At 43.2% G+C, this 19,082-nt stretch overlaps 1 protein-coding gene and 1 long non-coding RNA gene across 6 annotated transcripts in view; one reads left to right on the top strand and one right to left on the bottom strand.

The window, feature by feature from the left end:
- The window catches only part of LOC116940446 (uncharacterized), a 60,596-nt gene that overhangs the window by 19,753 nt on the left and 21,761 nt on the right, over window positions 1-19,082 (bottom strand). The window lies entirely within an intron of this gene.
- SPEF1 (sperm flagellar 1) overlaps window positions 1-19,082 on the top strand; it is a 49,337-nt gene that overhangs the window by 24,005 nt on the left and 6,250 nt on the right. For both annotated transcript variants that reach the window (XM_032950279.2, XM_032950278.2), the window contains exons 5-6: window positions 13,864-13,921; window positions 16,784-16,892. In XM_032950279.2, the coding sequence (XP_032806170.2) occupies window positions 13,864-13,921; window positions 16,784-16,869 (144 nt within the window). In that variant the 3' untranslated portion in view covers window positions 16,870-16,892. The remainder of the gene's footprint in view (window positions 1-13,863; window positions 13,922-16,783; window positions 16,893-19,082) is intronic.

Genomic DNA, 19,082 nt, shown 5'->3' with positions numbered 1-19,082 from the left:
TCGAGCCCTTTGATTCGCAGTCGTAAGCTCAAGTCAGGGTTAAGGCTCGAATCAACCCATTATTTCTCTAGGGCCGATAAAAACAAGTTCCACCAGTAGTTCCATGTAGAATGTGGAATTTTCCACCTTTGGTTCAATTTTATCCAAAGAAATATACACCACCCCCACAACTCATGGGAGTACGGGGGGTTGTTTATTTTTACTTTAAATATCAGGGGCTTCATCACTGCTGCTATTACTCTTATTACTCTATTCATTACATTACAGTACTGCATATTACTCACATACGATGTCCATGTATCCAAATAGTCCATTGTTTTCTGAGAAACACAAAGATCTCCTTTATACACCTCGTGACACTGTTAGCGCATTTGCGAGCGCCTCGTGTTGAGAGCCACAGTCTCGGGTGCCTTCATTTCCCCAGCTCTGGTGTTGACACACTGCACCATTCATTTTTATATTTTTGGCTTCATCTACCTCGGGGAAGCTCACGCCCCAGTACAGACATAAATTGTCACTGATGTTTATGACCAGGAGTAAATCGTTAGAGCAGTTCGGATCTCACTGTAACACAAAAACAATCATCAGCAGTTAGCCGTATTGACTATTGTGAGCATGTTGTGTTATTGAACACCAATTTTGACCGATATGAGACGTGATCCTGTGCAAGCTCAATCTTGCACTGACAACGTACTCATTAAACATTTGAAAGTTTGTGAGTTCAGATTTTGGTTTGGGGGTTCAGTCAGCCCATAGTTCCTCTGGGGTTGATGAAACAAGTACATAACCACTTCGCTGGGAGACAACACAACAATGTGGATATATGCAGCAGATCTCTTCTATAGATGTCCTCTAGAAAATTAGTTCCACATTGTAGGAGTGTGCAATATCCACCACTGACATTGGTTCTCGGATTAATGTGAGCGCTGTCACACGTTCACTGGAGGAGGGAGATGCATTGACGTTGCATGTTGGCACCTGGGCGGTTGTGTGACCAGCACTGTCCTCAGACAACTTTTTGCAGGTCCACAATACACTACGCATTCATTTTACGCTGATTTTACTCAGAGGATACACATACCAATTGCTACTGGTCGTATGCATTTCCAGGAATTAAACCCAAATCACCAGGATAATATTACAGTTTTGCTAACAACTCTGCCATACCTCACCCATTCACATGCAATTTGAACTTATATACTTAATCAATTTGATATATTTATGTTTTGTTGATTTGCTTAACTTTTCAATACTTTGCATTGATATTTTTTTGTACTGTTTGTTGTTGTAACTTTCTGACCTGCCCCGACTGGATATCTCTGAAAAAGAGCATTATAGCTCATCGGATTTCTCTAGGATAAATAAAGATCCTGATTTTACATGCACCCCTGCATTCGCAGGTATTACAACGTTTACCTTAAGATTAAAATTCAGTTATTAAATTCCCAGGGCAGATAAGTTTGGAGTGCGACAAAATGCTCAGTCTCTTTCATTCTGTGTTTCTGGTGGAGGGAATTTAACTTGAGCTGGCACTAACTTCTCATTATCCCTGCGAAAGGGGCTCTTGACAACAACAACAACAACTTGAGTGTGAAACTTTCAGTGTAGCAATTCCCATCGCTGAAGTAAAGAATACAGAGAAGTGTGTGGCAGTAATGTGCTGCCTCCCCCACCCACCCCCCCTGGGGCACCCTGCAGTTGGCTAGAAAGTTTACATGGGCCAAAGGAGCCCTTAAGAAGCCTAGTGTGTGGGGCTTTATATGGATCACACTTTTTTTTTCAAAGGCCTCTTTGTTTCTACCTGTTTGTACGACACTGCATCAATTAAGAATGTCTCTGTCTGGAGAGGAGCCAGATTCTAAGCAATGCATTGGGAAAAGCGTAGCACTGCATTGATTTTGGACGCTTGCATGCGATTGGCTTGCAGACTCCCTGAATTCACTCACGTGGCAGTGCTGTCAACATATTCGCTCGATCCATCTCAAGCAATTGAGAGCTGCCTGCTCGTGTACTTTGTTGGTGGAAGGGTCCAGCCCTGTATGCTCTGCCAACAGAGAAACACAAGGAGCAGCAGCAGAAGCAAGTGTATATAAATAATTCAGAGGCTGCAAATTCTGCACATAATGGGTAGTGAGGAGTGGATAGGCTCCTCATGTTTTCCCATTCTTGCTTTAGTTTCCTTTGACTTCAATACTTGCTGCGTGTAATGCCTCATCTTTATGAGCCACTTTTTCCACGAACTCAAGCAGTCGAGACTTAATTGTATGGTTTTGTAAGTGGACAGAATGTAGATGTTTTTGTTTTGTTCACATTTGGGCCCATATACGCCTAGTGACCAGCAAGAGCAAGAGAGAAAACTGTATGGATGTAATAGGTGAGAATTTGTTGACTTCTTGCATCGTCTGATCGTCTGATGTTGGAAAGACAAATGAGTTCCATAGTGAAGTGTACAAAGAAAGAAGAGGATGCATATTTCATCCTACGGTACAAATGAGAGTTGTTGGTTAACCACATATCACACGTCATAGAGATTGGAGGCAGAATCAAGACACACAGCTGCTGAATGTAACAAGCGTAATAGCAGTGGAAGAGAGACGAGGCAACACATTGAGTGGTTTTCAGTCACCAAGTATAGAAACGTCAATCACGTGGACAGCTCCAGGCAGACAACTTGCTGCAGCTCTATCCCACATATGGCCGCTGGACTAATGCCTGACTTAGCAGTGGACACTGATCTGGTGTGAAAAACAACTCGCCACAGTAAATAAAACCAAGATTTTTTTGACAATTCCTTAGCTCGATCAGTGACTTGCACTGTTGCATAATGAAGCTATCTGCAGTTCAAATCAATCAGTCTTCCTTTTTTCGTATGGCAAGGTGAAATTAGCAACATTAATCACTCAAGGTCATAAAATTTAAGCAACGATAATTGTTTTCAGAATTTTACATCGAATTCTACACGCATTTTTATCACACTTCCATTTGCTAGTCTTCTGAATCCAAATGCAAATGATTGCATTAAATATTTAACTTTGTCTGAATATGGACAGCACTGAAACTGTGCACCGTGTCAGCGTGTGGATAAAGCTTTGACGAGCAGAAGCACATTTCGAAAGTTCTGTTCTAATGAGATAAGTACTCGACTTCACACATGATGGCACTTTTAATCTGCCTTTGCTGCAAGAAATCTAAATATATTTCTAGCACACACGACAAAGTGGGTGGTATAACCTTCACGACAGCTGTTGGATGGACACATGTCAGATGAGTTGAAGCAAGGGAGGATTCATGATGATACAACAAGAAAATAAATGGTAACGGATAGTTATAGATAAGAATGAAGACGTCTACTCATACTAGGACGTGCTTATATAGACAGGGCATACGTTGGATTGCTGTACAGAGGCAATGTGAAATTTCACTACATTACTAGTCATTCTTATCAGTGTATCAGCCAGCATTACAGCAAGAACATACATATGGCATGAACTTCACTTTATGCATTGTACGAGAGTTAGCCACTGGACAGGTTACCTCAGCTGTATTCAGTCCTCATTCATCATTGCAGTGACCCAACTGAAATTCCTCCATGTACTATTATATGAAGGTGTTTTAATAACTAGAAAAGTAAATAAAAAATCAATAACTTCCATCTTCTTTGTTCATGCACATCTATAAGGCTATACAACATGACGGATTATTTTCCTCTGCATGGGTTTAGCACATTTCCTGAGCGACCTAAGGTTTCAATAAATGCAATACCTTTATATTCTTGGTTCTTTCGGTAAAGTCACGTAGAAGGGAAACAATAAAATAAAATAAATATATATAAAAAAATAAAATTCTCACGACGTTTCGACTGCAACACAAGCAATCATCAGGTGTGAAAACCACAGCAAGAACATGTTTCATTATTATTTTATTGTTTCCCTTCTACGTGACTTTACCGAAAGAACCAAGAATATGAATCCCTGCAGTCACGAAAGCTTTAAATCAAAATGCAATACCTTTGTTAATTTAATTGATTGTGAACAGGTGTACATCTACATAGACAGAAATGGGGTTCATCTTCTTTGGTTCTTTCGGTAAAGTCACGTAGAATGAGAATAAAATAATAAATTGATAAAATAAAATAACACAATAATATTCTCACGACGTTTCGGCCACAACACAAGCGGCCTTCATCAGGTGAAGGGACGAGACTGTCTCGTCAGGTGAAGGGACGAGACTGTCACGTCCCTTCACCTGATGAAGGCCGCTTGTGTTGTGGCCGAAACGTCGTGAGAATATTATTGTGTTATTTTATTTTATCAATTTATTATTTTATTCTCATTCTACGTGACTTTACCGAAAAAACCAAAGAATGTGAATCCTTGCAGTCACGAAAGCTTTAAATAGAAATGGAGTTAGCTGTTATTTTATACATGCTTGAGATTTCGAAGCAGATGCTTTAAGTTTGTTGATGAATGTGGCATTCCTAAGCTAGTGTCAGTTTAATCCCACGGCTTACTTGAATGGTTTGATGTTGTCAACGGAGTGCGATGAATCATTGTCATCTCATCTCTCCTTCATGGGTGGCAAAATTCTATTTTAGATAAGAGCATCACATTGGCGAGAGCCCTTTGGGCTTTCTGACCTGTGTGCTCGCAGTTACTATAAAGTAAATTTAATTGCAGATAATACTTGGGGTGCATGCTCCAAACCATTCTCACAAGGGCCTCCTCTTACAGATGATATCACGGGGTACTTAACCTTCAATACACAACAGGTGACAGGCTTTGTGTAAATGTGCTAATGATTAGTCTGTCCATCTAGATGCCCTTTAAAATAATATTGGAATTTCTGTCAATTGATTTTCATGAGCATTTGATCATTAGGCATGTCAATTATTCATCGATTAACCATCATACACATGCCAAATCATGGATGTGTGTATCAATTAATTAGAGTGCATTCAAATTTTATATTACGTTTACATTTAATATAAGTAAAAATGGGATAGAATAAATGTTAACAATACTGATACAATGCAAACAATAAAAATTGAAATTATTATTAAGTAAAATTGCAACCCCAAATCATGACAATCAATGGAATCATCAGTGGGGGGAGTGAATTGGTATATGCTAAGTTATCACGCTGAGGCTTTGGTAGATGCTTGACACAGGTTAAAACCATGTGTGGTCTGCTTCACATTAACCTGCATTCCATTCAGACCTGGCCCTAATGGGTACCAGCCCAGAATTTTTGGTGAAGGTGTCTTTCCACTCTCACCCAATATGTTGCCAGATTGGTGTTTAGGTCGCAAAAATCCATGAGGATTCAAAATTGGTCAAAAAGACTGTGCTAAGACTGCACGGCATTATACTATCAACTCACTGAGTCTATGTTAAAGTGCCTTAAGTCGCCAAAGCATGAGGCAATATTCATTTTGGTTTATGGCCTTGAAAAAGTGGTGGGAATTCCTTATGCATACTATGATGGGGCCCAGTCTATTAATTACACGACCTATTTTCACAACCTACCAAGTGATGCTTATGTTTTATCAATAAAGCGAGTAGTTAAATTTTGAAGCTGTTCGTTTCTTGAAGCTAGGAATGTTGAGCTTCGTCACGACTGAAAACACTGCAGTTCCAGGCATGTCTCGGCCTCAAAATTAGCTTCTGGTGAGTCACGACTGCCTCATCCTTAGGCCCATGTTTTCTCACCACTTTATACGTGGACGTATTGCATGAGAGCAGTGGCCCAGACCTGGACTCATCTGACGCAGTTTGTAGAGATAGAGAGCAGCGCGATTCACAGGAGTGGACACTCTGCACAGTCGCAGCGTTCGAGGTCACTGTGACGAGGTCCTAATGTCAGGCATAGGCAGACAAGTCACGTAAGCAAACAGCACTTGGCCAATTTACACATACAGGCTGTTTAACCTGCCTGGCGGCACTGTTAAATTTGAGAATGTACTGAATTCAAATCCCATTCAGGGAAGCGAATCGGTTCATCATCCGCAGCAGTTGTCTTCTCAAGGAGAAATTGGTCTCCCTCCACAGGATTGTGGGAATGCCATTAGTGGATCAAGGCCAACGGCGCATATGAATCGAACGCTTGTTTGGATTGAGAAACACAACATAGGGAAAAGATAGTGGCATGGTAAACAAACCATGAGAGGAGTGGGACATGCAGTTGCTGTAAACATGAGCCAGGATCATTTCCAGCACAGATGTGGCATGCTTCAATCTAGCAGTGGAGACATCGGCTCAAGGTTCCGATCTCCATGGCCATTGTCCCTCGAAACCACGCATCACTACGTCACTTCTCCATTCTTCCCTGGGGTCACTCACAACCCGTGGCAATGGCACACCTCTACATTTATAAATGGCATTACATCCTTTATCAATAAGAGCCCATTAAATAACTTTTGTTATAGGACTGCAACGAACACATCATAGAAAGTAAAATGTATTATGCCAGCATGTTGTAAATCGTTAAAGTCAGCAAGATGATGATTGCTTGTGTTGCAGTCGAAACGTCGTGAGAATTGTATTGTTTTATATTTTTTTTATTTTATTGTTTTCTTTCTACGTGACTTTACCGAAAGAACCAAGGATATGATTGTAGCAAGCTTACATGATGTATTCATGTTTCAGCGAGTGCATGGTTTATTAAAAATATAAAAACACACCGGTCACATGCATGGTTATTTACAATGCAGTACAGAAGTGTATTGATATTTAAATACCTTCATTCATATAGCGTATACCCAGTAGTGCTTACAATTATTTTTCTAAACACACAAAAGATGCAGATATGCAAAATTTCCTTGAATCACAAAAACAGCCAAAGTATCCATAAAACACAGCTCAATACCCATGGGTCAGTTTAACATCGCATGTGGAAAACAAATTTGGTGAACCTGCATTGATAATAAAGAAGTACTTATTAAAATGTCAGGCAGCAGCGGTGGCAAGGGACATTTATAAACACATTTGTTTTGCTGGAAGTTGCACACTTTGGAAGCGTGCTCGTGCGTTCTTGGTGAACCACATTTCCCCTGCCCCGACCACAGCCCACCGGGAACCAAAACACCAAGAAGAAACTCTTCTTCTTTTATTTACCAATTTGGTGAAGACCCCCCCCCCCCCACCTCAGTATTTCAAGAGCCGCGTGAACGCGTGCGAACGACGTCACGAAGCAGCAGCGCTTCAAAGAGCCGCCGCATGCGGCACCACAGCTGCAGGTTGCCAACCCCTGCCCTAGTACACGAGGGTAACACACACACACCACACACACCCAGCACACACACACCCAGCACACACACACCACACCCACCACACCACACACACACCACACACACCCAGCACACACACACCACACCCACCACACCACACACCCACCACACACACCACACCCACCACACCCACACCACACACACACACCCACCACACACACCACACCCACCACACCCACACCACACACCCACCACACACACCACACCCACCACACACACCACACCCACCACACCCACACCACACACACCCACCACACACATACACCACACACCCACCACACACACTCACACCACACACACCCAGCACACACACCACACCCAGCACACACACACACACACACCCACCACACACACCACACACCCACCACACACACCCACACCACACACACCCAGCAAACACCACACCCACCACACCCACACCACACACACCCACCACACACACACACCACACACACACCACACACACCCACACCACACACACCCAGCACACACACACCACACCCACCACACCCACACCACACACACCCACCACACACACACCACACACACACCACACACACACCACACACATCCACCACACACACACACCACACACACACCACACACACCACACACACCACACACACCCACCACACACACACCACACACCACACACACCACACACACCACACACACCACAAACACATGACGGTATGAGCTTCCCCTGACGCTGCACCGTGGTTGTCTTGCTGGCGAGGAGCGAGTCTTTACTCACACTGTGCAGTGTTCTTGCCATGTTAAGTGTTTAAACAGGCAACTAAAGAGATGGCAGGGCGTCTCGGGGAACTCGTGCTGTGTCAGAGTCCTGGAGGGAGCTAACAGGCCTCTATTATATGCCGAGGCATCAAGACTCGCAGTCCACATGACCAGTGCGCTTCAGCTACTGTAAAGTTATTTTTTATATATATGAAAAAGAGAAAATGTATTCCATTGCCACCAGAACTTACCTTTTAATAGATAGTGGCTGCCAAGCTCACACTCTTTTGGCATACAGAATTATTAAAAAACAAATTTGTCCATTAGCTATTTGTGGAAACTACTTGTTACTAATTCAGGGATGTGTCTATTAATAGGGAAACTATAGCAACTTACTCTAAAGTAGTGGTGCTCATTTTTCTTTAGATTAGACAATTGGCCCAGTCAACAAATCTAAGCCACGAATTGTTTACAGTATTTATGATTTTTCCATCAGCTAAAGTCTCTCATTCCCTACCATTAAATCACTCATACATCTAAATAGTTAAATTCTGTGATTTAAAAAAAAACAGGGGTTAATTGTCATTTGAATTGGTTAACGATGGTGAGACTCTTTCACAATGTATATAAGTAATATAACAGTCAAAGTGTCTTCTAAACATGAAGAATGGGACAGCAGTCACAATATGTTGATGGCCCTGGGGGAATGTGCACGGCAAGAACCCAAGTGTCCACATCTCTGCACAGGACATATCCCTTTCTTACCACAAAGACACGACTGCAGTTCTCCAGCTTCACAGATGAATCATTCGATTTGTGTCTAACTCTAAACTGCACATTACCACTTTGCGGGTGAAGGTGCAGTGCAATGGATGGCATTGTGAAACCAAGAAATATTTGCTGAGGATTTGATAATCCATATATAATAGAGATGGGCTCCCTGGGCATTACAGTGGTATATCTGCACTCCACAATACTATACTGGATCACTGTGTTGGACATGGGTCTCCGCCTCTAAAACCATCCAGCCTTCTCACCCATGTGCAACTTTAATACCTCATGTTTGTGTGCACACATTTTAAGTCTAACTGTTGCCAATGTTTAGGACAGAAATAACTGGAATACAAAGGTCTCTCGTCTGGCAAGAGCACACATCTGCAAAAGAAAAATAATCTTGTGGAGCCAGCTCTGACTTGGCTCAGCATCCACAGCACATTTCTGTGGCTCCACTGTCAAGGCACGTCATTAATAACTCGTGATTCCCAGGCACCTCTGTGTGCATTTCATATTCACCATGGTAAATTAAATTAATTTAATTTTTCTTCATGAGTTTGTTTTCTTGATTATGTACTGGTTAAATAATGTACCGTTATGCATGAGTACCGGTTATTCTGCATTTGTAATACACGGTCCAAAAATATCCATGTGCCAGTTTCTAAAGCCACATTCTGCTGGTTATATTTCTCATTTATCCTTCATTCGTGCATAATGTGTCGAGTACATCTTTACTACGAAAATCCAGTGATGCTGAGGTTATGTGGTCAAACCACCTACGCCATCCTTATGGATTAAAACTTTAGCTGAAATACTGGAGTAGAAATGTCCCCAAGTACTGTGAGGGTTACCCATATAGACAACTTAGCCGGTTGTGCTATGCTGGTGCCACAATATGATGTGAATTACATTCTTACTGGAACTCCCAAGAGACAATATATTGGGAAATAATGTAGGAGATACTACGACATAATTTCTAGCGTCTCCTCCAGACCTCTCTCACTAGAGCCACAAAGATGGTGCTCCTTTATGTTGTATGGCCAGTGAGTTTACTTTGAATTGGTCATGTTTGTACAATCACAATATATTGTTAGGCCTTAGATTTGGGCTTACCATAATGATATATAAAATAACATTACCGTTATATGATAGTTGTTTTGAGACATTGGTGATAAGACTTGAGACCATCAAACTTGGTTTTAGTCTGGTTACTGCAGATTAAAACCCAGAATATAAAAAACTATTACCCGCAACTCCAATTACGAGAGCTCTAGGCTCCACAAAAACTCTGATTATCTGCGGCCCAATTCTTCCAATAATCTGCCGTCATCCATCCGTGACTTTTTCCACAGGTCATCACTGACCTCGCAAGACATCCAGATCTGGCTTGGGGCCCAGTAGGGCCAGGGAAGCTAAATAAGTGTGTGTGTGTGTGTGCGAGCGGGTATATCAGATTATATGCGTGTGTATGTCAGTGTGTATATCCATTGTTTCTGTGGGTGTGTGCTTGTGTGTATTTAATATTTTAAAATACCTTGGATAAGTGGAGTAAATTCACGGATAATCTCATAGAGAATAGGATCCCTATTACTGGTCCCCTGCATTGCTGTTGATAACAGGAGTTGTTCCCTATGTACTTGGGATTCTAGTCGTGCGGGTTCTTTGCTGTACGGTGGACACGGCAATACTCGTATGAGCCACTCAGCTCGAGTTCATTATGCTGTGACTGATGTCTTTACATTTTATTTGACAACACAGATCGTAGTGGAAAAAAAACACTTCTGCGGCTTAAGAGAGATCTAAAAAGGTGGCGAATGTTGATCAATTGTCATGTCTCCATGCGATGAATCTTCCTGGGCACAAGGTGATTGATGAAAAAATGGGAAATGAACTTGCCTCCACAACTGGCACTGATAACCAAATGGCAAAACATATATTTCATGAAAGAGCACGGAGAAAAATGTACCCAATCAAACAGACATGTCAAAATTTGATATATGATTACAGTTCAAGGGTGACCAATATTCTTGCACTGTGGCCAAAGCTTGACTCACAAGCAGAATATTGAAGAGCCCAGTCTCACCTGAGCACCTCCATATTTATCGTTTGAGCAACAAAACACTTGAACTTGCATTGGTTAGGCCTGTCGCACGATGCATGTGTCTTTTTATCCAATACCTCCTGTTTTGTCCCACGTGTAAAACACTGCAATTCATACAGTTTATAAACATCATAATGCAGGAACCGCTTTAACAGGCGTCACTGAGACCGATTGAGGCTCTTTCTGGATAAATTACCGTTATCACGAAATGTCATTAAGTTTGCTTGGTCAGTCCCGCACAACAAAGCATTCGTTTAGGGAGCACGGGAATAGAGCCAGAGAGGTTTCTTCACAAAGGCGCCACAAAGCCTCGGCATGTCGGCACCGCACGAAATCATTTGCTTACTGCAGCGATGTTACGGGATGCCCCACATAAGACCTTCAAATGTGAATGTTCCCCCGCATGCAATCCCTGCTGCTTCTAAATGAGTGGCGTGGTGAGCAAGCATTGCTTGGGGGCTACCACTGCAAAGCTAGGATCAGAGCTTAGATCGCACATAAATCTCCAAGACAAGGGATGTTTTCCTAAGGACCTGAACACACATTTGAGAAATGTCTTTAGAAGGAAAACAGCAAGGGTTGGTGATTGGTGGTAAATTGATGCAGCCTTGTCTGGTTGAGCAGCAGTCGTTTCCGTTTGAGACATACACTTCGACAATTAACGACAGGTCAGAGGGCCTTGCAAGAATGCTGATGTAGCCTGCATTGAAGGTCACTCACAAATGCACATGCCTGTGAGAGTCACTTTAGTGCATCATTGTATCTAACTTTGTAGATTTAGTATTCCATGTGACCATCCTTTACCTACTTTTTAGTTCTTTCGGTAAAGTCACGTAGGTATAAAATAAAATTATATCCCCGTAATCCATCAATCCACAATTTGTGTCCATGCTCTTAACTGCATCTTTAAGTATTTTAATACAGCTTTATTCGATCGAGTTTGCCTTTTTCACAGCAATAAACGGCTCAATGTAATTGCAGTACAGTCAGTTTTTTTTAAGGGACGCTTTCATGGCGTAATGCTAGCACACGTAACTTGTCATCCAGAGGTTACCTGTTTTATTTCATCTCCGGGAATTGCAGCTTAAAGACTGGGCTAGTTTCCCAAATCGCTCCTTCTCTGTCCACCCCCATAAGTGCACCACAGTGAATCGATCGGCAGGTGACATGTAGGGTGCTGTAAATCGCCTGTAATCGAACACTGTGGAGGTTAGGGTTGGTGGATCACGTGACCGTGTGATCCACAAACTAATTGCCACGGTGGCGAGATGTTAACTACCTCACCTGGTATACAGGAGGTCGTGGGTTCTAACCCGACCCTGACGCCTTTATATTTGGAGCTTGCATGTTCTCCCCGTGGTCGTGTGGATTTTTCTCCGGGTCCTCCGGTTTTTCCCTCCACATTTAGAAAAATGCGTTTAGATCATTTGGCTGATATTAATTTCCATGTGGTAATAAGCCACTTCGTTGAGCTATCACTTGTGGCCAGGTCGCTCCTGAAAAAGAGCCGTCCAGCCCTCTCTCCCTACATTTCGTTGAAGCCTCCATAAAGAAGGGGAGTTGGCACAGCCTAAGAGGCTTGTAACACGAGGCAACACCTTTTCCCAGCTGATGAAAACCCCATCGGTAGGAAGTAACAGCTAAAGTTATCACCCTGTGATTTACATATGAAACCTCTTGTAATGTCTCGACAGTGTTCTCACACGTGTGGAATTTTATTTTTCACGACACTTAAAGCTTTGTTTGCTGCAAAAAAAAGCAATTACTCACGATGATTTCCCCATTTAGGCAGCTTAATGAAGCATGTATGATTGGCTTACTAATGATTACATTTATGCAATTTAATTTCAAAGAAAATAACAAATTTAAGCATTAGAGGGCACTAAGTGCATTGTCGCATTGTATGTTGAACATATTGGTGACGCTGCTGCGTTGGCCTTGGTGAACAAAGCCCAATTAACAACAACTTAACACATTTGTCAACACAAGAACAATACCTGAAAAGAAAAATAGAAATATATAATAGGTGAAGTTTTGGACAATGTCCTTTCTTCATAGTACAAGAATAGAGAGGCCAGAGAGATAAAGTGGATGATAATGCGAGTTGGAGGGTGAACTTCGCAGCATGAGGCCTGATGAGCATCACAATCTTGTGTTGTTTGCTGATGTCCAGTTATTAAATTGGCATATTAATACTGTAGTGACCTAATATGAGCTATTGGGTAACAGACAAGAGGGTAAGAATTAAATGACCCACCAATTCAATTAATATACATTTTTGAACTTATCATGAAAGTTATTTTCCACCCCTAGTTAGATTAAAAACTTAGATTGGCAGCGGCGTATCAGGCACATTATTGACTGCTGGTGAACACATGATCAGTTACTTATATTCCTGAAACTACTTCACAGCATAAGGACTTTGTTAATAACATGTGAATATCGACCGTCCTAGTCCAATGTGCTCTTCTTTCTTTTATCATCATCATTTGTATTCCACTTGTTTACCCAGCAAAGCATCTCTGCGTCTCATGAATCGGTTCCAGGAGGGTCTTGCTAAGTTTGTTTCACAGTGCGGGGCGATGCTGTCGATGTATTATCTCATTTGAGGCATTTTGCGGGTAATTAAAATATGGCAAATTTGCACCATGATGTCGGCGCACAGTGACCTCCTCTTGGGAATGGCGTCACTGGATCTTTAACGTCCACTCTGAAGCGGACGGCGCGTATTTGTACTGTTGCTACATATGCAGTAATAACCAGGGGGAGGGGTCGTTGGGGGGTTGAGTCATGAGCCTCTGCAACGAGCGGCGAGTGTGGTATCACTGGGCCACGTCGCCACTCTTGAGAGTCTAAATGTCGTGTAATAGGATACCGTGTTGAATGTTAAAGTAGCCAGCCACCGTCGTGCATCCCAAGTGTTGCTGTTAGGTGTTTACAGCTGCGCGTCTGTCTTGTTTGTTTTCAGCCCGATCCCCACACGTGCAAAGGGGAGCAGGAGGAACCAGCAACCCTGCCAACCACCAGTGAGAGTCCATCATCATCCTCGTCATCTATTTAATATTTCTATATTAGAATTTTTAATGCTCACGGTTTCCGTTCACTCTCCGAGAGCGGGATTGATTCTGAGACACGGGAAAGCAGACAAGCAGGAAAGCAGCCAGCACCAGCGCCATGATCGTGTGGATTCTTCTCCGAGTTCTCCGCTTTTTCCCTCCACATAACTAACACGCGTGTGGAGTATTTGGCTGCGATACATTTCCACGTGAAAAGCCACTTCGTTGAGCTATCATTCGTGGCCAGGTCTCTTCCGAAAAAAGCTATATAGCTCAGTGGGCCTTACCTGGTAAAATCCAAATAGTTTAGTATAGTTTAGAATAGAGATGGACATCTATCCACTTGCTGTACTGCTATCATACACTGCCAAGCCAAGGTATGCCGACCTCGGCGCTCACGGCTAGGGAGGAATGTGTGTGATCCACCAACCCTCACCTCCACAGTGCTGATTGTGGGCTTAGTTAGCCACCAGATGCCCACCACCCCCTCCCGTGCAGAATCAATGAGTGCTGTCCCTGTTATCAGCCTACGGGTCAACAAGCTTTGTAGCTCGCTCAGGTGGACAAGTGAATGATGAAGAGTGAATGTTAAAGAACCTGTAATATTACTTTAAAGACAAGAACTTTGTGATGCTATGGGAGTTTAAATCTTGAATTAAAATATTAGCCAAAAATGCAGTAGTACAATATCTGCAAACATGTTGCTATCGTTTGATAGGGCTGCCTTAAAAAAAATATATCATAATAACAAGAATGTATCGACAAATACATTATTGTTATTATATTTTGTCAAAGCATTACTGCCAGTGGTAGCACAGTTGACTGACCCAATTTACCCACTACTGCTGAGCCAGCTGCAGACCGCATTCCGTTCACGAGGCGTCACAGTATCGCCTGCTTCCATCTGCACTGCACGTCGGCACCTGGCTGTTGGTCCTCCCTTCTGCACGTGTCACTAATAACCGGGACGCCCCGGTAAAAACGCCACCCGTCCCGTGCCGCCTTCATGCCGTGCCATGGATTGTGCACATCAACACATCACGACCACGAGACAGTCGTTCATTCACTTGAAAAACAACTGCACTCCTCTGCACGTGTTCGCCAGCGTGTAATGTATGCTAACCACAGAGTTCGTGCCAGATCTTGTTTTTTTATTGCAGGTGTTTTTCACTTTGGGTCCTTGTGTTTTCGTTTCCATTTTTTCCCTTAACGTATAAAAAAAAAATCTAAATTTTGCCATTGGAATCTAAGCTCAGAACAAAGTGTGTTTGCATTCCGGAAACTCCTAGTACAACAGAGTCAAGCACTTAGAAGTGAAGCCTCAATGCCACGTTCCCATGACCGCTGAGAAGCGAGAGTGGCCCCACAGTTCACGAACTGGGCAAGTGGACTCGGCCCACATTTCCCCAGTCGCGCTACCATGCCAAGCCTACGGCAACCCTTCAAAGTGGGCCACGTGGCTCGGCTTTCCTGAGGCAGCTTTACACGTTTACACCAGGCGGCGGACCTCGTGCACGCCGGCGATGTCACGTGGTCAACGCGGCAGAGAGACACCGCCGTCAGGGAAATGCCTCGCATCGGTCAACCTTAGGGCCATGGTTTTGGTTAAAAAAGAAAAAAAAACGTGATGGAAAATTACAAAAGTAGTATAACGTTACTAATAATAACTTCACCTTTCCCAAGCATATGAGAACCGTTATTTAAATTAGGGATATTTTTTTTTCCTTCAATTGCTACCCTCCAGCCATGAAGGGTAGAGAGGAGGATGGGGGTTGGAGGGACCCCGCGGGAGGGGCCGTGCCCACGGGGCAGTGCGGCTCGTAAACTGTGCGGGCTGACGACCTGTGCCACCGTGCAGACCCTGGGTCACACACGGGAGTCGTCGCTGGGCTGCGCAACCGGGCCCCCAGTGGCCGTCACAAGCAAACGTGCTCAAATGAACACGGGGCGATGGACTGGTGGCCACACTACATTGTGTGAATACATTATCGGGATATGCATCGCAGGCTGTTATTCAACAGCCTTCAAAAGGTCTGTTTTATGGAGCAGATACATTGCAAGGTTTTTTTTTTAAAGCTGCACGCATGATTAAGTGGCTCGCTGTGTGTGTCGAGCTACAAAATAACCTCCCAGAGCTATGTTTAACCAAAGTTAGTGCAAAGTCACACGGAACTTTGTGCAGTCATATGTGACTGGCTTTATGCCGTCGAAAATAGCGTGACTTTGAGTGGTTATACAGTGTGCTATAAACCCTGCTACCTGCATTTGATTACTGGGGACACCAGGGGCAAGTGATATCAGAACCGGTCCGCCCCCCCCACCTCCTTCAGTAATCTGTACGAACTATCACGGTGAAATATGGTGAACAAAATAACCATGACCAATGTGACATGGGGAGGTCTTCATCCGCCGGCAAATTAAGAGTAGCTGGATTTATTTTTCGTGACATAGCTTAACATTGAGTGGCTTATTCGGATTCAAATGTAGGATCTCAGGTCAGCTCACAGGTATCGCCCTAAGACGCTGCTGAGTGTGGTGGCGTACATCTGCAATCTCTTTCTCTTGTGGCGTGAGTGTGGCAGCCAAAGGACACTAGATGCCTGAGAGCATGGCCACCGCGGAGATGGAGCGAGATAAAGTATTCTCTCTCGAGACCATGAGGGATGGCGACAGCTTGTGGAAGTTCTCATCCAACTGTAGACATATCAAGACAGATGATGATGATACGAAATCCTACGAATGAATCTTGAAACTCCAATATGCATATTATTATTTACGGTGATAACATGCACTCCCTCCCATGATGTCTGTCCCTCACCGTCCCCGGTAAAGGTCACCTGGGGCAGGGCCTGACACCCTTCAAGCACGGCTCGACCCCGAAGCGAGACTTCTGCTACAAGAACGAGACCAGGCCCTGAGGGCAGCCCAGGAGACCGTGCTGGTACCGCCCAGTGCACGCACACACACACATCTGTGTAAAGACAAAGATCCGCACAATAGCCTTTAACAGCCTGCTGGAGGCTAATGCTTGTAGCGAGCACCTATATAGGCCAACACGGCACACGAGAGTGTAGTGTGGCCAGCACCACGCCCGGCTGCCTTGGTCTTCCAAGTGCTGATGTTTACATACTGCACCAGGTACTCATTTAAGGCTGCGTAGACTTCATGGGAAGCCCAGAAATAGTTCAGATGTTCACCATTGATGTTGGCGAACATCTGAGCAGGAATTGAATTCACGTCGATGTGTTTGCAGCGCGGCATGCCAACCACTACACTACCACTCTCGATGAGACTTTCCCCAACAGATTGAAGAGGCTATATGGGGGATATTTGTCTTTGTCTACACACCTGTGCTCACACTGACACAGACACGCACTGACCCCCATGCATGCACATGCACATACACAGCCAAAGCAACTACAGTTATCATTCCCCAATAGAGGTCGGTGACATAAGTAAAGTAATAATAGGGTTTTCCTCTTTTTTCTGGCAACAAAACTGAAACCTTTTTACAAGGATTCATGTCTGCATTAACCACAATACATGCAGTCAAAATGCAAACAAAAAACATACAATAATAATATATGCATTGTCCTTGAAACTGAAAAGGGGAAAAACCCTATTTTTACATTTTGGTACTGGCAAAGGAGGTCTAATGATGTAGATGCTCACCCCGAGCCCTCATTACTTTGATAGTGCATTGTCTTTGAGCTGTGTGACGCCTTTTGGCGTCATCTGATCGAGCACCAATTGGGTCGAGGCTCAAAAGAAAGCCGTCCCTTGGTGTGGACCAATCAGTTTCGAGGACAATGCATATATTATCATAGTATGTTTTTTTTGTTTGCATTTCGACTGCAGGTATTGTGGTTAATGCAGACATTAATCCTTGTAAAAAGGATTCAGTTTTGTTGCCAGAAAAAAAGGGGAAAAACCCTATTATTACATATTGGTACTGGCAAAGGAGGTCTGATGATGATATAAGTAAAGTAGTTTGGCTAAACTCCCTGGCAGGAGGTCAAGGGACTGGCCCAAGTATTTTTGGGTTAATAGACGTGGGTTGCTGGCAGGCGCACAACCCCCACCTGTACTCCCCCCACTGTGCCAACCTGTCAAACACAGTCAAATGCAGACACATGGACACCCAGACGCTCCATCACCACCAATCCATTTTCTTTCCGTTAACCATCCCGGGCTGTTCTTATATCCTGTTTAATTAGGACATTTTTCCTGATTTCAATTGTATGTGCTGTTCGTCAGGCCAGCCAGTTTAATCTTCTTTGGTTCTTTCGGCCAGTTTAAATGTGGAATTTTTATTTCCCCTCTTTATTTATGGACATTATTCCTTTTTACATATATAAACATTTGTTAATTTGTTTCTAGCCTTCCTCGAGGGATGGCCACGATATGGACTACCCTATGCCACAGTGCTCTCTGTCTTTGGCAGTTCCTGTGAGTTTTCCCACACTGAGCCCCGAAAAGGTGATGCTGAAAATATTTTCTTGTGCGGAATGAGGAGCTGAGTTGACCTCGACTGAAATTTGAACCTCTTAGAGTTGAAAATTGTTCAAGCAGCTCAGCCAACTCTCACAACAATCAACATAGAGTATTTACAACACACAGCATTTATTTATTGTTCAGATATATATATATTTTACCTCTCTTTTATCTGAAGAAAATCTAAAAGCAGGGATTAACTTTGGGAACATTAACGATTTCCTGCTGAGAAAATTTGATTTTTTTCCCCCCAAAAGTTATAATTCCCTCCAGGGCTTTATTCTTGTTATAAAAACCTTCATTTTCACCAAGTTAAAATCCCTGCCTGCTAGTGAACAGGGACAGACTCCAAAAAACCTATCGTCATGATTGATCAATGGATGTAAAACTGTTACTGTAAACACGTCTTCTTAACGGTGATTACATGCTGCTGATATATTAACATTTTAAATATTTATTGAAAGAATTTCCCAATAGGGGTAGCGAGGTGCCTTTGGGCTAATCCCTGTGTCGGCACTCTCATGAGGCACAACTTAAACTTCAATTCCCGGTGCAATAAAACCCTTTATTAAAATGTTTTATAAAAAAAAAAATACGAATGTATTTATGTGGAGGGAGAGATACAGTAAGGAGGCAT

Source organism: Petromyzon marinus, chromosome 9 (genome assembly GCF_048934315.1).
Source record: "Petromyzon marinus isolate PM22_M1 ecotype Great Lakes invasive population chromosome 9, UKy_Petmar_22M1.pri1.0, whole genome shotgun sequence".
Taxonomy (NCBI): domain Eukaryota; kingdom Metazoa; phylum Chordata; class Hyperoartia; order Petromyzontiformes; family Petromyzontidae; genus Petromyzon; species Petromyzon marinus.
The sequence above is the reverse complement of the archived record's forward strand: the minus strand, read 5'-3'. Positions and strand labels throughout refer to the sequence as shown.